We start from the raw sequence: 22598 nt of genomic DNA on the forward strand, positions 1-22598 counted from the left end.
GTTTTACTGCATTGCCTGGCTCTGTCCCAGTAGTAGAACTGCTACAATTTAATTTTTAATGTGGTATCTCCTTCCTTTTCTCCCAGATCCAGAGTCCAATGATTGCCCTTTATATCCCAAAAGAGACACCTAGGCCAACATGCAATGTTTGGTCAATTATATTGTCATCTCAGTATTCTGAAATCTAAAACTGCTCAGCCTGCTGTAAGCAACTGTAAGTTACAATTTTAATCTATACAGACACGTCTAAGATACTAAAAGACATAATACCTGCTTTGCTGCTGGTAAACAGCCAAATTATCTCACTGGGGAACAGGGATGTGAAATTAATCACAGGTTAAGGCTCTAAGTAAAACTATTCTGCAAAATGCAATGATGGGAGAGGCACACAAAGATCCCTGCTGATGTTTTTCATGAGAAATGACCAGTCTGCTCTATTACTAAATAAACATAAAAAGTGAGTTTAACTTTGTCATGGGATCTAGACACATTACAACTCTTACTTGAGGAACTGGAGTAAATTGTAAGGAGATTATTATTGTGCAAAATAATTTTTATGCGTTACAAGATTTTTATTGAACATTCACATGAATCTGAAATGTTTTATACATATATTTTGAAGAAAAGTTCACTGCTGGTGACAAGTACTTCTACATCAGTCACAAAACATTGTAAATGCCTTTGCTGTTAGCAGAATCATTACACAATAAAGAGATGCCAATTTCTGAAGTGTTTACAGAGGCAAATCCCCTGCACTGTTTATTGAGAGCTCTGTCTGTGTAAGACCTTTCAGTTTGTTCATAGCCTCTGTTTCTAGAAGCAATGGGAAAAATACCCAGACATTAAGTTTTATTTCTGTTTCGCTCTCTACAAAAATGGAAGTGGTTCCTGTCCAAACTTTAGCATACCCTGAGGGACTGCATGAAAGACCTGTGCCATCCATGCAGAATTTGGACAGAGTGCCTGAGGCATTTCCAGCCAGTTCAACCAGTAAAGCAATTCCCCTTCAGTGCATCTTCCCTTTGGGAGATCTTGTAGAGGAGAAATATTTTTCTGTAACACTAGAAGAGGAAACAGTGAAGTCCTCTTCAGGCTGTGCAGTCTCTCTTACCCTGCAACCTTCAGTTTTTACATAAACTCATTATTATATGGCAAAATCTCAGCTGGACAGGTGATGATGGGGAAGATAGTGCCAAAAATGAGCCCTACTCCCTACCTGCATTATTTCTACTGCATCAATAGCTGAGATTTCAGCAGAGGCCACAGAGGAGATGCAGATCTGGACATGCTTGTGTCAGTTTTTCTCCACACTACTTTCACCCAACAAGAGGTATTGTGTATAATCTCATATACTGCTAGATCACCTCAAAAGACTGGAGCAGGTCAGAGAACCTAGAATGCTCAATAATGTGCTGTTTTGCAAGAAGAGTCTAAGTATTCTTGGTGTGACAAGACCCGTGTGAACAAAAATCCTGTGGTGCTCCAATCTGAAATTGTTTCAAAGCACTCTTAGAAGGCTTTGCAAGTGAGGAATTTGTTCTGGGAGTCAATAGCTTGGAGAAAATTTTAATTTTTACACCCCTCTGAAATATATGTATCTCTCTTCAGGATATGGGTGTAAAATAATTGTCACTTTTATGAAAACAGAAGTATCAGTAAGGAGGCAGATGGGTGGCAGTGATACATGGTCTAGAAGTAAGAAGATTGATGGGTATATATTTGTATATATAAATGCAAATCACACAGCTTTACTGTTCTACCATATTAGTTTCCATTTGTTGTAGCTGTACAACATCAAAGCAGTGATGTCTTCGTATATTGCATTTAGTGGTAATGTAAAGGACTACCAAAAAAAAGAAATCAAAGTGAGAGTTTCTAAGTAGTTTCCTGGCAATTGAGACAGCAGGCTCTTTCATCTGTGCTGTAACTGTGGCAGTGCATTGATTTAAACTCCTTCTGAGATCTCAAATGCTTTTATATTCGTAGGTCTCACTGGCTGCTTTTCTTTTTGCCTTTTTTCCCCTTCAAATGATGAAATTCTAGCATTTAGCAGAATGCCATCTTGCTTCACCAGAAGATGGAGACTAATTTCAGCTTTTTTCTAAACTGTACAGGTTTTGTAAATAAAATAGCTCTCAAAATGTCATTAGATTAAGAAATTGGCCTTTGACTTCACAATTTCTAATATTCTGACCACAGCAAAGGGATAAACAACTATTATTCCTCTGAGACACCTGTGAGATGGTTTACACTGCATTAACTATTGTGCTTTGCCATTAATTTGGTTGACTCTCTTTGAAAGATTTTTACTGGTATGCTCAAATGGTAAACGAAAGGTTTACTATTTTATACGATATTATATTTTCAATTTTAGCATTAATCATCTTTTTATAAAAGTTTTTTTCCCTATTAAAAATTCTTCCTGATAAGTATTGAAGACATAAATTCACCTTCCTGTTGGAGAAACATTTATGAATGCCTGAGATGTTATTTAACGAATAGTTGAAGCTACTGCTTTCTTGATTAGGCTCTATTGATTAGGATTCTTGTGAAAAAAACCTGAAGCTGTGAATGAATGCAAGATGGTTCAAGAAGGACTTTATTTGTGCCCACCTGTATGAATTGCCAACATTAAGAAGACTAATTTTATTGTAGAGGGCAAGAGCATTATGATAATCTGGGTGAGGCATAGACACAATTAAGGATTTATTCTCAAAGGCAACTAGCAAAAATTGACTTGACTAAAGGGAGATCTTTCTGGTCCACGCAATCTATAAGGACCAGCATAGCTCTTGCCCATGGAAATGAAAATGTGCATTTTCTAGCCCCTGTAAAATAATTTGGAGATCTGTACTCAGATGTTCAAAGTAGAAAGCAGCAGACACTGCACAGGTTGTCTGACACAGTGCTCATAATGATGTGGTAAGAGCTGCAATGTGAGAGCAAGCAGACAAATACCATCTCCTCTGACAGGCATTTCTGTACGTACAACCTTCAGGACACCGATGTCTATGGAAAGGCTGCCTCTGCAACGATGGCTCCTCCTCCTCATGTCTCATTGAATGCCGACTTACCAGAACACTAAATGTCTAGCCTAAATTATCCTTTCTATCTAACTATTGCTTCTGCTAGAGGGTTGTAGGATTAAGAACATTAGGGGAAGTGGTTTATCAGACAATGTGTACAATCTCGAGAAAAAAGACTTGAGACTCTTTGTTTTAAAGAACAAATTTGTGAAAAGAAAAAGCTCCCAAAATATTGATATAGTACAGATGGAATGATTTGATTCACTCACATTAGCTGCTTAAATGACTCGAGAGATAGAGGTTAGCAGATGGGATGTTACTTAACAAGTCTTCAGAAACTGGATCGACGCAAAACTGAATTGGATGATAGCTGACAGCCTTTTTAAAACATTACAATTGAACTAAGATACATGAGCTAATGAACTGCTATTTGTTTCATAGTCTAGTACAGCTTTCACAAAGCAGTTTGAAGGACTGAAATAGTGCATCTATGAATTGTCTGAATTATGGGGAAAAAGCCCACCTAATCTTTTATACTGAGTCCTAGACTTAAAGTCCTAATGAGCGGAGGCCTTACTAGTGGCACTTTGAGGGATAACACCAGAAGAAAGATTCCAAGATGCTAGTAACTCCAGGCTCTGAAAAGCAGGCAACCATTCACAAAAGGCTTAAGAAATCTATATTAAAAAAACAACAACAAAAAAAAAGAACTGAATAGTCCTCTGCCATGTAGGTCTCAGGAAGCCAGTGAAGTATTTCAGATATTTTGTTATACCGCAAGATATTTCATCAGACAACCTTGAGATAAATCATCATTCTAATCCAAAGTACAGGCTAATGTAAGTAAACAATGCAGCTCAAAATTACTTAAAAGGAGAACAAGGTCTCCAACCTTCTTCTCCAACCATGCAAGACAAACTTAGGGGATAAACACTGTATTTCCTGCAACAGCTTGGATCCTCTCTACACCAGGACAACATAATGCTGACGTAGTGTCAAGCAGAGCTGAGCTGGCACTTTGGGAGCATCGCGGCAAGGACTGCAGGTATGGAAATATGGATGCAGCAGCTGGGCAGCAGGAAGAGCCCCACAGCTCTGCGTGCTGAAGCCACAGCAGCCTCCTGACACAGGCTTACAGAGAAGCTTCCCCAGCACCAAAGGGATGGCTACTCTTCCTGGCAGAGAGACCTCAAAGTACCTGATTTTTGGGGCTGCAAGACATCTTGTTCATGTACTGCACTCCAGCAACCCTGGGCAGTTGTGAGTGGCCAACAATGAAGGAGGAGAAAAAAAGCTGAGAATCCATTAGGCAGATATCAGATGAGAGCACAGCAGGAGATAAGAGCACTATAAGGGATCCTTTAGGACTGTTATCCAATGCATTAATTCCTAGCCTACTCAAACCTATTTTCCCTCCCTTTAAGTTCTCCAATGCCAATTAATGTATCTTCGATCTAAATAGCTAAACTGGGTGTTTGGGAGTGGGAAACTGGTACTTATCAAGGGACTCTGAACGATGCAATTTCCTATCCCATGTCTTTGAGAGGGGAAATGCAGAATAAATCAGGAATTTTTAGAAGGCTCCCTGAGGTAACTGTGGGTTTTTTCCCTGTCAACCACCCCTAGAGGGAATGGTTGTATTTCCTTATCTTATTAAAGCATTCTGTCAGTTCTTGGAACTACAAAGTGAACCTTTATGCAGTAGGTGGGCACACACACTGATAAAAGTGCTGATCATGATCATCTTTCCTACAGAAAACAAATATGATTCCACATGCCTTGAGCATTGAGGAGTCTGGGAAACAGCTTCATAATCAGCCATGTATAGCAAATTGTATCATTGAACTGCAGATCTACAAAATGAACGATAGCTTTGGAAGCAGATGAACTAACTCCCCTGTGTAAACAGTCCATATAGAGGTTCCACAACCATCTTTGAATACATGCTGAATATCACACCATATTTCATTTATTAACACCCAAAGATCTTGCCTCTGTCTTATAAGTACTGTTCTGGAAAATGAAATCATTCAGCTCTCCCAGTGGTTCTGCAGCTACTGGGGCAGCATCACCACTTGTGTCAGGTAGATGTGGATTTGTTTGACCCATTTTCACAAGCCATAGCCTTCAACTCCAAAGAAATTTCTATAGCAGGTACCAATTAAGTTACTCAGATCTGGTAGTTTGATGATAAAAGTAATCAAGAATTACACAGCAGTTGCAGTGTTTTTAAGTTTTTGTTTTCTGAGAGCAAGCCAACACAAACGCCATCATCTCTAGAACTAACTTGGTCTGTTATCCCATTTTTGGAAAGGTGCATTTGTCAGAGATGAGCATAGTGCTAGGAAAGCACCCTTTTCAGAAAAGAATGCTGTTGGGAAAATCATGTGGAAAAGAGTTTCAGAATTACCAATATGTGCTGTTTGACAACATGGAATGCAAAGGCTACATTTAACTTGAAAATGTCTGTTTTGCAATCCAAGTTAATTGGAATGAAAAGGTCAAAACCAAAATATGTTGCAAAAAGATTGAAACAGATTTGATTCACCCAAATAAAATTTTTGTCTTTAAATGTGCTAATTCCACACGTTTTTAGAATTTTGATTATCAGTCTAAACTGGAAAAGTTTTCCATGCTTAAACTTCCCTGTGACAGAATAACTATTTCCTCATCACTGGCAACAGTCAGTCTCATTAATGCCTAACAGATCCAGGGTAGACCTTCAGTGTTCACCCCAGGACACTGAATCAGACACAGCAGGAACTTAAGATCCATTCTGATTAAATGAAATTTGTCAATGAAAAACAGTTCCCTCAAAGAAATTTTCAACAAATTCTAATGAGAACCATCTACTGAGGAACATCCTCCTGTGACCAGAATTTTGAAAGCTGCAGACCTCTCAAAATCGAACAGAAAAGCAATTTTTCCATCTTGGAACCTCAATTCAGTCCTGCAATGATTAACCCCTCATCCTTGTGAGTCTTCCCCTCTAGTACTCTCACATTATATTTCAGCTAAAATTACTTTCATCCTCTATCAGCTTGCCTGTATGAATTTGTGCAGCAGCTGCTGTGTCCACTGAAGAGTGAGATTCATGTGAACAAAATAGTTCTGACCCTGCGAATCCTTCGTGTCAGAGATAAAAACCCACTTCCACATTTCCTTAGGGATTGTTTTACCTATCTCCGTCCAAACAATAAATATCAGCAGGAAAAGCAGCAACATAACTGATGATATTGGAGGAAGTTAAGCCCTTTCTTAAGTGTACTGCCAGCTTCTAAAATGACAATTTAGAAAAACACTGCTTTCCCTGTTTCTTTTGTTCTAATTGCATGGATAAAAGAACCCCTCATCAGTCAGATCAAGCTGTGTCAGGGGGCTTGTGCTGTAACAGGAAAAAAATTATTGCTCCCTCCTTCCTTAGCAGAAAACCCATTTTTCTACCACTGAGAAAAGCGAAAGATCAGTGACCAAAGTGCAGCTAGCCCAGCACCAAGCCCCAGCTGAGCCGCACAGCAGTGCATTCCTGTGCCAGTGCGGGCTCCAGGACCATGCCTTCCCTGAGCACAACCTCTTCCACTGCTTGCTTCCCCTTTTTTCCTTTCACTGCCAGGTACAGCCTCTGCCTGAAAGATCAACAAAGCTTCTATGATATAAAAAGGAAAATTTCTTAAATGTGTTTTCTTTGTATGACTGACAGTGTTTCCAAGAACTTCTCTGGTGACAGAGCTTTGCAATACCGAATGTTTTGTGTTCTCCCTTTTTGGAAAACAAGCCCCCTGCAGTTACAACACATATAACATTAAAAAACCCACCCCCCACAAAAACAACCCCACAGGAATTTTCCTAAGTCATTATTGGGGATGGCAGAAAGGAATAAAGAAACAGCATTTTCCACTGTGCTTATCTTGCCTTGTATTTATTTTCAATATCCAACAAGGAGCTGAGTACAGTTTCAGATTCAATTTCCAGTCACCTCCACATGTACTCAAGGGAACTCAATCTACAACAGAGCTACCTTTATGTCTGAAAGCAACCTGAGCAGAGTAAAACAACTTGCCTATAATTTGGTTAATCAACAATTAACCAAACCTCTTGTGAAGAGTCATCTCCATGTTGCATTTACTTTGTAAACTTTAAAAAAAACAGTGTCAATTCACACCATGTGCTTCGTCCACATGGAGAACAGCTCTGTGCTTGCTCATGCAAGAGAGCAGCAGCACGAGTCCACATCAATAGTGTGAATCCACATTAAAAATAGGTGCAGCAATACTAGGCTTTCAAAGGATAAGGAATATTGTGGATCCTTGGGAGAGATGGAGAAAAACATATTGCCAAAGCAATTATTCTTGCATCCCCTCAATTCTGAAAGTCCCTGTGTCGCCAGACCCAGAGAAGCAGGGTAGGCAGCCAGGCAGGGCAGGAAAGGGGAGCAGCCCCACTGTCCCCAGGAGAAAAATCCCCTGCAGAGGCTGGGAGTCACGCTGTAGGACAGCATTTGAACTGATGCTCAATTGAGACCTAATTGTTAGTAAATAATTACTACCATACAGTGATAGTTGAAACTACTTTGCATGAGAATTCATTATGAGAATGACAAATAGCAATTGTTACAGAATGAGCTTTAATTCATTCTTACAAATTTATGAAATAACAATCCTATCTATGCAGACTTCATTTGCTAGCTGGTGAAATGAGCAGAAATAAAGGAAAACTAATAGATAATTCCCCATAGCAGCTCCAAATGTAGAACTAATGCAAAACTGTACAAAATAAAAGGCATTATTAGTGTTGAATTTAGTCTGTAACTTTACAATGTGATTTGAATATTGCAACTTTTCATAAAAAGTGGCAAAACAATACGTAAGAATCAGTAATGAAAACCTGATCTAACTTGAAGGTTTACTACTAAATGAAAAAAACTTTATAGATTGGATTTGTTTGACAAATTCTGATTTCCTTTAAAAGAAATTCTCACAGAAGAGTCTCACTATCAATTAGCAATTTCTCTCCCAGTCGTCTGTAAAGGAGCAAGTGTAGCAGTCCACTAATTACTTTTTGTTTTATTAGCAAAGACAGACAGTTGAGAACAAGTTGGATTTCTGTAATTAGCACTGGGCTAGGAAAAAGCCAGAAAATAATGAAATGTTTTCAGAAGTGAATGCTTGGGTATGTCTGCCCCAACTCTTTTCTCTCTTTCACATTCATTTTAACTAGGATTTTATGTCGACATGTTCAAACAGCACTTTGTTCCCTCTTTTGTTTCTGCATGTACTGCAAATTTCATCTCTGCAGAGAAGGGCCACACCATTCAGTGCTGTATCCATTGAAGACTTTTCTCAGTGCGTGGCTCTGTGAGCAGTGGAGCTAATGATATCTGGCTTCCAGCAGCTCTGTGTCTCCTGGTTGGGTTCTCTGACGTCTAATAAGGTGTGACTGCCAATTAAAGCCTTTCCTGTGGCTGACACAGTGCTGTCCCATGTGGGTTCTCAGAGGTCTAATAAAGGTGAGCTCATAGTGTGCTTGTGCTTACAGTGAAGGAATGCAGCTACTTTCTCTCCTCTGCCTTTTCTGTTTCTCAGAATTTGTTAGAGTAATACACTCTCCGTTCTGGCAAATTTCAGTGAAAATGGCCACAAAAGCTCAAATGTGACAGAAGATACTCAAATGGATGTACAAATACCTATCAAGTTTCTTTGGAAATACAGTCTAAATACTGCTCTTTCTACAGGAGACCACACTTATCTCAATCAAAGGACTTACATCTGAAAAGTGGTTTTGCCTTAAGTGGCATTTTTCTTCTTAAAAATCTTGGTGGGTCTAAAGTACCAACCCTTAAATCTTGTCTCATATCATTTTGGTAGCCTGGCACTGCATTCAGCAACCTACTCTTCCCTTATCAATTTTAATCATAAGAGAAAAATTAGGTCTAGCACCCCAACTTCTCTGTGTCATGGACAGCTTTGTACAGAAAGGTTTTGTTCTTCTACACCTAAAGCCACAGCCTGTGTCAGAAAGCTCACAGTGTCCAGCTGGTGCCCAAGTGTTCTTGGGCTGGAGCACTCTCTGCCTGGCACAGAGCACAGCCTGCAGCCTGTGCTCCCTCCATGTGCCAGGGGAAGGACAGGCAGCGGGCAGAGGAAGGGTGGGCTCTTTGGGACTCCAGGCAGGAGAAGCACAGCCTTGCTCTGCCACACTGATGGCACTCTGTGGCTGCCTGAGACTTGCAGCAATCTACTCCACTTCATTCTCCTCATGCAGGGCTGAGACAAAGGACTCTTTGTCTGCATTCAAAATCATGGCTATTCATTGCAAGACAAAGTATTTTTTCCCCAATGGTTATCAGTAGAAACTTAACCTGGAATTTCAAAACACAGGGCCAGCTCCCTCACTCCCCTGCTCTGCACTCCCATGATTTGAATGTCTTTTAGTTCTTCACACTGCATTAAATGGCACGAATAGTAATTCCAGGCAGAGAGTTTTTTGGCCTGATCTAATCCTCACTTAACTAAAGTATCAGTCTTCACTGACTTCAACAGACACTGACATGGACTGAAAAGAAGAGTAATGAAGTGCATGGAGAACCAGATCTCTACTTTGCAGTTCTGTAGCCATAAAAAAATTATAGAGTTCCTTACAGGGTTTCACATTTGCACAAATACAATAAAAATACTGTCTCATAGATCAAGGCCCATGATTTTGTGATGGAAAAGCCTGTTTATTCACACAAAAAGGGCCATCCTGCTGCTATAAAAATCTCTTAGCTAAATGCTTCAGTGAAAAGGCTGCTGAAGAAAAAATAATAATCAAATTGTCCTGAATCCCTTGAGACTTTTGTTCCAAAGAGATACCAACAAGAAGGCTTGTTGAAAATATTAAAAATCCACGAGCAGTCTCACAAAAACCACTGTGTTTCATGTTGGAGGGAGAGTTTATCTTACAGAGGCAAAACTCATCGCTAATGCTTTCCTGCCATGGGCTGGCCCATTTCCAGAATGGTTTTGTTCTTCCTCAGATCCCTGAGGTCCCACCCACAGGTGGTGCTGGGCAGGAGGGAAGGGCCCAGGGCAGATCCAGCTCATGGCAGCTCTGCCAGCGGTGGGGACACTCTCCCACCTTCCTCCCTTGCCTGACAGATGAGGAGGGGCATGGGGCAAGGCCTGGAGGCAGCAGGTGCACATGGGCTGGACACAACACGGTGAGGACAAGAGCACAGCACCCACAGGAACAGCCCTGCCAGGCACTGCATCCCAGCCGGGACAACAGGGGGATGAGGGAGGATGAAGGTGGATCCAAAAAAGGGCTCAGGGCAAAGCCACAGGCTGTCCCACTGAGAAGCAGCATTCCATGGGTGGCTTTTAAATCATTGCTGGGTTTTAAATCATTGCTTACAGACATCCCTGTCTGCAACAGAGGACATGTGTGACCTCCATACTTTGTGAGAAAAGACATTTATTTGAAAAGGAATCCATATTTGTTACATGAAAATGACCAATATTCCAGGTGAACAAAGTATTCCATACCAGAATATAATGCTGAAAGGTTCTACCATGAAGCAAGTATACTTCAGAAAGCACCCCTTTGTTCTACTCTTTTTTTTTTTTAGTTACATCTGCTAGAAATAATGACTACAGAATCTCTTTCAACAAAAGGTCATTTATGTCAATGGACAGAACACAGAGGATCGGATCACCTGCTGTAATTGCAAATTAATGCTCTACTGCTAATGCATTAACTACACAATATTGATCTACAATTGAATCATACAGGCTACTGTGAAGTGATTTTTACTTTAATATTTTTATGCTTTTATTGCTTTTTCCATAATGCATTTTCTCTTTCCCCTTGAATTTTCTATAATTGTTTCCCATTTTAATTTCCTGCAGCAAGATGACTTTAAAAAATGTATGTCTCTTTCAAAACTTTGCAAAAAATCTAACAAACCATCAATATAACATGGTAAATCTCAAATATTTTTGCAAAACATGCAAAAATTTTGGATATACATCTAATTTTGATAAATTGGGGCTTTAAAAAAAGCTTACTTAAATTACAAATAAAATACCTCAGCTTCACTGGAAAATTGTAATAATGACTTGTATCACAGAAAGGTGCTTTCTAGACATTTCTGGAGTTCCTGGTATACAATGAGTGCAGGATTATCCCCATATTAATTTATTTTTTTTTTAACTTTCATACCTGTACTGAAAAGGGGATGGTAGATTCAGGTATGTTAAAAACCTTTGGTTCTATGGAATCAGCTGAAGAATGACTGAAATGTTTCAGCATCTTTAAGGAGCAATTAAGACCCAAGTAGGGTCTTTTTGCAAGTGTTTCTGAAGTCCATGAAGTGGAAGAATGCTCTGTTGAACTGCTGTCTAAAATCTTCAGCCCAGCTAATACTGACTACAATAACCTAGTTTGTTTTCCATAGCTGCTGCAAAATTCCTTACATGCAAACCTTTTTGTGAACAATAAGATGTTGTCCTCCATCTTCTAAAGGAGGGGATAGAACATATTTTGATTACTGAAACTCCCTCCCCACACCATTTCCTAATATACCTGCTTAATACCACTTGAGGTGGTTATGGCATACAGCAAAATATGGCTTACCACCTGACTCCTGACTTGCATTCCTGTGTATGATGATTTTGCAAATGGAAAATAAATCCCCGTGTTTTAAAAACAAAAGCAATTGGAAAAAATTATGGAGAACTGATTGCAGGTGAAATATCTGAAGAGGAAAACCTGATCTTGCTTTTAATGGAAGAACATTTATTATTCATAAACCTATCCTCTAACAGATATGCTACATTGCAATTAAATCAACTCACACAAAGCCTCCTTATTATCCTAGGCCCCGAATGTCCTGCTGCCGTGGCAGAGAAGACACAGGACCTGTTGGGACACAAGGAAGGGACGCCCAGTGGCCAAGCAAGTGCTGCTGTCCCAGGCTCTCAGGCTGGGCTCCATGGATAGATCAGTACAGCCTGAGCTACGCTGCAGCAGGGGACCATGTGCAATGCTGGATGCCCTGGCAGTCCCTACCCTTCCCAAGCACTGCTGGCTGACAGGGTGCTGAGAGCAGTGACACAGCCCAGTTTTAAGCACCCCCGTGCCTCTTTGGCACAGCTGAGCACAGAGGCTGCTCCATCACTACCAAAGCCCAGGCTGCTTGCTTCCTGCCTCTGCATCAGTCACAAGGCATCTTTGTGGCTTTGGAAATGTGAAGTCAGATCACAAAATGTGCAGTGGTGTGTCAGTCTGAGTGTCTCTTCAGAACCACCTCCAACAGTATCTAAAGCAGATACTTTAGATAAGGCTATCACACACATACAGAATTCGCCCAGTACAGTCCCACCTTCTACCTGCTTAACTCGGACTTGCTATGCAGTGAATCCTAAATGCTGAATCATTTAGTAGATCGCTTTATTTGATGTTATCTATAAATTCTGTACTCACTCTGTATGTCAGTACTGAGAAAACAGAAGTGAATGTCAAAGCCATAGGCAGCCGAGGTTGTGGCTGCTGAAGGAGCAAGTCGGGCATTTGATACCAAGGACATGTGTGAGATTGGGATTCAGGGAAAAGAATATTAGCTGGCTACTTTTATGACCTTGTTTAGAAGGAAAACAATGGAAATGATCCTCATAATCCTAATTAGGGTCCAAAGACAACCTGCGAAGATGAGGCTGTCTTTTTCTATTACAATGTATCTCATCTGAGAAGCCAATACTTTGCAGTCTAGTCCCAATAAGTGCATTTCTTTAACGACTTTATATAGAGATTACTCATTTCCTTCTCCTTTCCATCTGTCCTTCCCATCGTGAGGGAAAGACTTATGGCCTCTATTCACAATCTAGCATGAAGCTTACTAAACACTTATTTTAAAATGGATGCAATTGAACTAGTTCAGATCCTTACCTACTTTAGAATTTATTTATCTGAGATTAGTTTAAACTACTTCCCTACTTTAGTGAAGCAGAAATAAATCACTCAAACTGAGGATATTTTTGATCCAGAGGAGTTTAAAATCAGTTCTAGAGATGACTTAAGTTAAACTGGTGAAACCTAAGGACAAAATGAGAGTTTTTTCAGCAACTCTGAGAAAAATTTATTGAAAAGAGAAATTGTTCTGCACAGGGCAAAAGATCTATATAGATCCAAGTAATTTGTGGAAGCCAGTTTCAGAGAATTTGATTACTACTACAAAGAAAACAATAATTAATGTCTTGTAAATCAAATAGTCTTTCTATCCAGCACTGACTGGGATGTCTGCATGAAATTATATTTCAGAATTTCCCATTACCACTGGGACAAACCAACAGGAAAATAAAAGAAAAAAACACAAAACAGCTACACAATCTATATAAAATAGAAGTGCAAAAGGGACATTAAACTCCTTGATTTTTAGTCATCCAGAAACAGATACAGCAGACATAGAACAGAAAATCATTTCTTTCTGTGTAGTTCAGATCATGCAACATTGCTGCAGACAGAGCCATTGAAAGTGCAACTCTATTAGCAATAACAAATGAAATACCTCTAGAGAACTAAAAACAATCCTTGCCAATCCTAGGGTTTTTTTGTAGACAAACACTGCCCGGCAATTTGCACCATTACTTAATATTTATATGGAAGAAGCTCTCAGACAAAAGGCCAATCTCTTATCTGCCCATGAAAAAGAAAAGTTTGAATCATTTAAATACAACTGAAAAAAAAAAAAGGAAATGGTATTAATAAATCCAAGGAACATATCAAGTCTATAAAAAAGGAACAGCCTTCTGCTTCAGCTCCCAGAGATGCTAACTTTGATGTGCACTAAAAAAATCAACCAAACCAAAATATTGAGCTGGCTTTTTTTTTTTTTTGGTGAAACAGCAAACAAATGACTAATCGCAGCAGTCACTGTAGCTGTGTAAAAAGGATGGTCACACTGAATCTAATTTCAATGTCAAAGTGAATTGTGGGAATGAAACTACTCTAGTCATCCCATGGAGTGACACAAAGCCGATATTCACGGGATCCACAGCTGCTGTTGTCTATGGTGGGATCCACAGATAAAGGGGAGGAACATCTACCAGAATGTAACAATACACAATGGAACAATGTCACATAAAGACCACCTGCTCCTCAGCCAGTCTAACATGCATGCTGCAATGGTGCCCTGACATGCCTGGCAGAGAGGCAAGGGGCTGATTTTCGGCCAGTTTCCTGGTGCCTGTAATATGAGGCCACCAAGACTTCCTTCCATGACAGAGACTAACCGACCATGCCAGTGTGGCCAGCACCTCACTCCAGTGCAACGCCAGCACCTCCTGTTCCAATGAACACCCCTAAGGGACACAGATGCCTGCATAAACAAAAGTCACTTTAAACTGGCTTCCTGCAAGACCAACATAGTACTCTTTGGAAGCCCTCTCACCTTGAGAAGGCTCTTTGCAGAAAAGAAAAACTGAGACTACGGGAAGAACAGATAGGTCGAGCTAAACTCTGTGTCAACCCTGTTTGTGTGACAAGGGAGAGAGATGTTTAAATTTTTAAATCATTTAAACCAGAGATAATAAGTACTAACAAACTCATGGTTAGCTGTTTCCCAGATTGGTATTGGAACACCCAAAGTTTTCTTCTGGCAGCTCCTCCTCCGCTTCCATGTGAAATGAATGTCTCTTAGCAAGCAGCATGAAGTGAAAAACATGAAAATTATTTTCAATGGTAGAAACTCCACACTACCTAAATGTTTGAAAGGAAGACACATTATAATCTTAATCACAGTTACTTGAACAGTAACATTTTAAAGAAAGAAGCGGTACCTGTAAGACAGAAGCCCCACTGTGCAGAAACTGAAGCCCAGTCTCAGCAGAATCGATGCCTCCAGTTGCCAAGATGGGAAATCCCGGGAGAGCACGGGCGATGGCGGACACCGCGCGGAGGGCGATGGGCCGGATAGCATTTCCTGCAGAAAGCCAGACAGCGGGTCAGCAACACCCCAGCTGGCCCTGATGGAACTTGCACATCCCTCAAGGTACAGCAACACCAGCAGCTAACACGTAACTCTGAGGTGCAGAGGTTATATTCATTTATAAACTGGCACCAAGTGGGTTGCAAGTGGTATCAACACTTGTACAGCAATTTATGCATCCGGCTGGAATACAGAAAATGCCAGAAACATTCAGATAAACAATGCAAAGCTAGCTTGACCATTTTGGCTGATGCTTAAAACAAAGTCTAACAATGTCTGAGACAGAAAGCAATACTTTACCATACAGTACACTTTGTATGGTTCTACATAAAGAATCAGGTTGATTTTTGAACCTAAATGCTGTCCAACTAATAGCAAACATCTCATTTACTTATATTCAACTAAAAAATGTTTAAAAGTGCCATTTCACTGCACTTGACATTTAATATTTTATTTGTTTCCCCTTCTGCATGTCTGTAGATTAAGAAAATTCTTTAAGTAAGCCCCCTCTAACAATTAATATGATAGTCAAGTTCTCAAAAGAATAAAGTATATTCATTTATGACAGTATCTCCAAAACTGGAGCTCATATTTCAAGTGGTACACAGAGGTTGAGTCAGACAACCCCCTGCTATATTTAGAAGATTATGAATAAACTCTTAATACACTGTGTCTGCAATGCATCTGTTTGGACTACATTCTACTGATGGTATGCAAGTATTAAAAAAAGCCTACAGATGCTGCTCATTAAATGAGGGACAGCATAGATAGATGACACTTGCAGTTATTTTTAAGGCTAGTTGGGATTTCTCTAGATAACCCCCACGATATTAGAATTTCTACTTAATTTAGAGAAGCTTTAGGATAATTTGATACCATCGTAGGGCAACAACAGTGTAAGAGGACACATCACTCCCACAGGACCTGTATGGCTGTGGCTGCCAGGCAGTTTTTTTCCCCCTCAGTACTACATGAGGTAACAGCAAATAAACTTTATGCACATGAAAGGGACAGCCTAACCCAAGATGCACTATTGATATGTTTTCAGGAAAACTGGAGCCTGACAGATAAAAATGTGAAATCTCACCAAAACTGCTTTAAAGAATCTCAGATCTCAAAAGAATAGATCATAGAAAGAATCTGGAGTTGAGCAGAAACTTTCCCTAGGACACTAGGGATTATTTCCCATTGTTTGGGCTGGATGGATTGTAATGTGTTTGAAAGGAACAGAACAATTCTTTAAAAGAGGATGACTGCTAAGTGTCCAAAGAGCAAATATTAAGACATAATTAATGGTCCAGTCTTAGAGATATGCTTGAGGAAAAAAAAATATGGAAACCACACTGTTTGCTCTGATAGATTTACAAATAAAGTCTTTTGGAAGGTATACAGGCCAAAACATACACTATGCAGCCAAAACCACTGAAAGTAATCTCATCAAAAACAGTAGTTCAGGAAATTCTTCAAATATTCAGTTTTTGAAATTTAAGCTAGAAGTAAGCATCAGATTTGCTACACTGCTTTCAGGCTAACACAGCTCCAGAATCTGAGTGTGATGAGGTAGCTGTTTTTTAGAAAGGTGAATGAATACAGAGACTCATAACTCTGAAATCATGTGGCTACAGGGAAATTTCTTCCCAATCTTCTCTGAGGCATGAAGGTTTATATACTTCTAACCCCAATATAACTCTTAAGAGTTTGCTTTCAATGGGTTTTAAAGGCTTGTAGACCCTTGGCCTTAAAGATATTTTGCAGTAAAGAGTTCCATAAGAAAATATTTCCAGAATATAATTAGCCCCCTTCTCACTTAAATGACTGTTTCTGTACAGTGGTCAGTCCAGCAAAAGGACCAAATGACAGCTTATTTAAGGTTTCAGCACAATAGGTAATCAGAAAGGCTTTCATCCAGCCCAAAGAAATCAAGCATGTGATTCAATGAAGTCTAGCAGAATTAGCAATGAGACTTAGATTTTATTATGGAACATAGGTACTTCTTAGTACTAGCTGAATTTGATATTCATAATATGAATTATTACTTACTTTGGTGATTAGTAAATTAGTGATAAATTGGTATGATTGCAAAAGTATTCCATTCATTTATAATTCACCCAAATGAATTTAAAAACATTTCAGAAGTGCTTCTGATGAGAGTAAATAAATGGATGTAATGACAATCAGAGGGATCACTAAGGTCTCACCATTTATCTGAGCATTTTTTAAATTATTCTGCTCATATGGAACAAGCACAACATAAGCTGAAGCCATTCTCCCTTACATTTTTTCAACAGTTCAGAAGCTTCCTCCCCTGTAGCAAAAGCTGCTGGGCTGGAATACAATGTGATTTGCTTGTGATAGAGATCCTACTGCCTAACAAAATGGTGAAAAGCCTACCAGATTAAAGAAAAAAACCAATGCAAACAATAGAAACAATAGTAATGCCAAACTATTGAAAAAAGAAAGCAAATTTAAAAGAAAAAAAAAAGGGAAATGAATACCCAATTTGACTAACAATCTCTATATTCCTGCATTCTCATACAAATACATAGGAAGGTAATAAATTCCATTACAGAGATTTGCGGAGAAGGAGTTTTAAAAAGGTTGAAATAAAGGAGATTTAATGCCAACTTTTAAAAGATCTGTAAGTAGTAGTGGGAATTTGCAGAACATTTTCTGATAAATCCAATGGTATTTAAGAAGCTGAGATCCAAATCCAGCATGCATTTGAAAGACAGCTCACATACTAAAAGATAAGCATCTACCACATACTTTGACACGCTGGGATCTGTAATTCCACTAGTTAAGCACCCGTAGCTGAGGAAACTGCTGATATGGTACTCTCCTGATAGAAGTGCTACAGCTGCTACCAGATGCTAGATGTGGCTATCGTTTACCTTGCTGCAAAATAATGAGATTTAATAAACAAAGTCCATTCATCAAGACCTCAGGCAGGCGAGTGAGATATAAACATGAAAGACAGAAAAATACCTCATGGAGATGACATGCTACTCTATGTTGAAAGCTACTCTTTCAGGTCTCATTAATTATGGAACAAATATTTGCTATTATGGGAAGACATGAACAATGAAATAATTTCAAGATGTGAAAGTCCCTGACTTTTTTTTTTGCCTTAAAACAAAGAGCTTTGGCTTTCTCTATTACTTTATTTTATTTATTAAAAATAAGACTTTTCAGACTATCAGTGAAGGAAATCCAATCGTGAAAGCACAACATGAGGGAGAAGCAGGACATACATCAAGCAAATCTCTCTCCCTCATCAGTACAGGTAGGCAGAACTGCTCTTGTCCACTGAGGATAGCAGGCTGATGACAAAGTGATGAAAGATAATATACCTGCTTATTTGTTTGTTTTTCCTTAGGAAGTAAAACACCCTTTACCAATGCTAGAAGACACATGTTTTATTATGACTTCATAAGTACTAGGAGTCCTGAGAGGACTTGATCCTGTCAAATACCAAAAGTGTTCACTAGATTGAGTCTTGAGAGCCAAACTTTCTTCAAGAAGCCTGGTGTTAAGTTTCAAACAACCCAATTTGGGAATTCCTAGCAGAAACAATTCAGATCTTCTGATCCCAGTGATCCACCAATGGGAGAAAAATAATTTCAGACGTCTTGAACATTGGGCTACATTCTCAATATATTGGACCAATTTGGTAGTTTAAAGTTTTAGATGCATATTAAAGTTTTCAATGCAATGAGGTAGCTCTAATGAGGCCTTTAAGTAAAGATGATCCCGGTCCATTAAAAAACAGCCAACAGAGTAAATTCAGACTGGTACTACTGAGTCTGAATCTTGAAACAGTCTCAGTGGTCTTTATCAAACTCTCTATGAACAAGAGAAACAGATTTTAAAGGAAAGCAAACTTTCCTATCTTTGGATAGTATATCAACCCAAACCAAATATTTGTTTCTATGGATACCAGATGGAATAAAAATGAATTTGGGTCAATTCTCCCCACTCTGTGCATTCACAAGTATTTTTTAATTTGTATTATATTATATTACAAATTTGAGATTTAAACCACTGAGTCTGAATATTACAAACAATAAGCAGCTGATACATAATTTTTTACTCGTAAGTCACTGTTAAAGTCTGAGCTTCTAAAAAATGTAAGCCTCCAAATCTAAGCAACATCACCTTTCCTCCCTCTGTAGATACCTTCTTGGAAGAAAACTGACATGGTTATGCCCCAGACTGTTAAAATTAATCATGATAATGAAAAAAGAACACAATGACAGCAAATAATAAACTTGGATGAAAGGCATTATACAAGGAAAATGGTCTGGAAAAGTTCAGGCATTGTAGATATCAACCCAATGCTTCAGAAATTAAGTAGGTAAGAAAGTTTGGAGATCAGGAAAAAAGCCCAGGAAACAATTCTTTGTTAAGACATTTTCTGCACAGTGTATATGCTGCCTAATACTGGCAATCAAAGTACTTTACATAATCTGCATTTGCAAACAGTCCAGGGAAACTTGCAGGTTACACACAAACCATTTGCATCACATTCCTTCCGACTGCAATTACTCTGCTCGCTCTTTCTTTCTGCCACCTGTAGGTGGCCACCATAAGCTACACTTATCAAATAACTCATTAGCAGGGTTTTCAATACTGTCATATCCAGATAATTAGCAATTTATTTAAATAACCAATTTCTGTGGAAATAATTGCCATGGAATGCCCTGAACCTACTTTTTATAAACTATAATAAAAGTGTTAAGATAATCCCTGACATTTGCAAATGCCATTAGTTCACCTTTCCTTTTGATAGTGCTATGGCATTATGTTTAAACAATTACCTGATAACGCAGCAGTTTAATGAAACAGTGTAGCAGACACATCCTTCAAAATGACCAGAGAATGCATTTATATGCAGAAGAAAACCCAGTGAACAAACGTGTTTAGAGAGAAAGACTATCCACAGTTGTTATGAGATCTGCAAATGGGACACAATATTTAGTGACTAAAAATACAGGAAGTTCCCAGAAAGCAAGAGCAGGATGGACCTTGCCACAGCCTAAATGTTGCACAGCCTAGCACTTCTGAGGATCCAGAAAGGACTCTTCTCACTGCTCCCTTTCTGTTTCCCTGCCTGGTCAGTCCTTCAGTCCATTATTACTCATTAATAGCCATTTGCCAAAACCACTAACAATAATGTACTATTTACTCAGGCTCTGGCTATTTCCAACTGAAAATTTCAGTTATTCATGTACCAATGGAGAATTCAAGGGAATAGTCCTTTTATGGAATATCTCTACATCAATCAGCCTACCATCAAACCAATGGCTACTCAGTGTCTCGTGTTGTTCAAAAGTTGTGATGGGCAATGCACCAACTCTACCAAATCAATGGCAAAGGTTCTGCTGACTACAGAGAAGTCAGGACTTTTTCACAAGACTTTAGAATAAAGTGAACGATTCTGCAGATTTGAAAGAACTTCTATCAAACTCTGCTATAGCAGACTCTTGATACCATATCAACTGACAGGATTTTTGTCAGCATAACATGACTATCTGGACACACTGATAGTGTGTCAATAGTTCTTCTGATAACTGTTGACCCTGCCTCTTAATTTCAAAGCTTACATCAGATGTGATTCTCTTTCTGATACATACATAATTGAACCCAACCTCTGAATGGAAAAAAAGAGGCAATAATTTTCCTTCATATTTCCTTTAAAAAAAATGTACTCAAATAGAAAAAAAAACTGCCTTGAACGTCCATAATCACAGAGAAAAATCAGTGTCCTTTTAGGATTTAATTTTGCCATTTTTTAATTAATACAAATGATTATTTATGCTCTTTCAGCTAAAAATTCATAAAATCACCAGAGTTCTCATTCAAGAAATGTTTAGTACTCATCAGAGAATTCTCTCAATTAAAAAAAAGGCTAGAATCAGAGAAAGAGAGAGGGGAAAATTAAATTTTTCTTATCTGTAAATATTATTTACCCATGGAGACTTGGGGGAATTTTCACTCATATCAAACTTCAGTAGGAAAAACCAAGAGGACAGATACAAATTGTTTTGTGAATGCTGAAAGAAGTGGTTAAACATTTCCTAACAAAGCCATTCTCTCACTGAAAACTACAGATTCACAAAAAGTCGATACTTCTGGTCGTCAGCATGAAATCTAGCAAAGCATTTTCTGTTGCAATTCATCACACGTTCATTATTTAATTCCACTCATGGTTTTTACTTCGGTTTGACTTGGAGCTGGAAATTGTCTGGCAGAATGCTTTCCGTGTTCCTTGGCTGGTTCAGGAAGCCCTCTCTTTGCCTTGCTCTTGCTGCCCAGCACGACCTGCAGCCCGAGTCAGCTGCTCCAGGGTGGTGGGGCTGGTGCTGCTGCAGGAGGTCTGGCACCTTCTGCACTGCAACCCTCCCCTGGCCAGCACCAACCCTGCCTGCTACCCAGAGAGTGCCAGTGCTAATCAATAAAACAAATAACAATACAACAGCAATGAAAAGGTAATAAAATAGTGCTAATAGCCAGGGTAAGCTCCTGACACAATACAAGGAAAAGGACACATGAATAGGACCAGCACAAGAGCCAGTGAACAGCCCATTTAGAAAATTTCACCCAGTTAGAAGACAAGATCACTGTGCCATCTCAAAGGGACAAATGAGCTCCTGCTGAATTCTTCCCCTCAAAAGATGTGAGTAGTTCACTTTGTCACGGGGTAGGGCTTGCTGCCCTTTTATTCCAATGCAGAGACTGACATTTAACCTGAAGTGTGGTAGAAATGGTTCTGGCTGTTTACAGATTTGTTCAAAGCCAGCCTTGCCTCTGTCAGCCTTGGCAGTGCTACCTTTGTTTGAGCTGGTTTTAACCTCCATAACAACCACCACGGTCAACACGACCCTGGAACCAGGGGTGCGTGTATGCCCACATGTCTGTGCCAGGGCTTCAGCACATACCTAATTCTAACTGCAAAAAGGCAATTTAGTACAAGTAAGGATGCACTGGAAGAGACGTGACTGCCTGCTGAGCAGGAAATTGAGGTTCCTACACTGTATTTAAAAAGCCAAAATTACTGAAAAATGAAGTACAACAACTTTTCAGGCCATATACAAAACCTGACTCATAGCTTGTGCTGTTTGATAACCACTTGCCTAAGAAGTCCATCACAGAAAGGGATGCAGAACTTCAGAAACTATAGCAAATTAAAGAAACCAGGCCTAGATAACTAGAAAGCTCAGATAAAGTATTTCTTTCTTGCTTTACATAACTCAAGTTAATCTTTGTCCTATTTTCAGGTTTATCTATTTTATTGTCTCTCCCTCTATTTTATCTATCTCATCCAGATAGAGAAGAGACAGATGTCTCAACATTGCTATTATGTAGTAATAAACAATTTTATGTACCAATATATTTAGATCTATTTATAGATACATAGATATATTAAAAATATGTCACAAACACAAATTTTTGTGAAACAAAAGACTCAATTTGAGTAGAAAACACTGTATTTGCCTGTGCATTAGTGTCTACATACACATCTACCATATTATTATTACATATCCATATAATCTGTGTGAGTATATATATACATGCACACTCAGTAGATGTATTTCCATATTCACATATAC

At 39.0% G+C, this 22598-nt stretch overlaps 1 protein-coding gene across 2 annotated transcripts in view; it reads right to left on the reverse strand.

Annotated features, from left to right (window-relative positions):
* DPYD (dihydropyrimidine dehydrogenase) overlaps positions 1-22598 on the reverse strand; it is a 336532-nt gene that overhangs the window by 49727 nt on the left and 264207 nt on the right. For both annotated transcript variants that reach the window (XM_041421778.1, XM_041421779.1), the window contains one exon: positions 14840-14982. In XM_041421778.1, the coding sequence (XP_041277712.1) occupies positions 14840-14982 (143 nt within the window). The remainder of the gene's footprint in view (positions 1-14839; positions 14983-22598) is intronic.

The sequence above is a fragment of the Onychostruthus taczanowskii genome, unplaced genomic scaffold (assembly GCF_017590055.1).
Source record: "Onychostruthus taczanowskii isolate IOZ18803 unplaced genomic scaffold, ASM1759005v1 scaffold7, whole genome shotgun sequence".
NCBI classification, from domain to species: Eukaryota; Metazoa; Chordata; class Aves; order Passeriformes; family Passeridae; genus Onychostruthus; species Onychostruthus taczanowskii.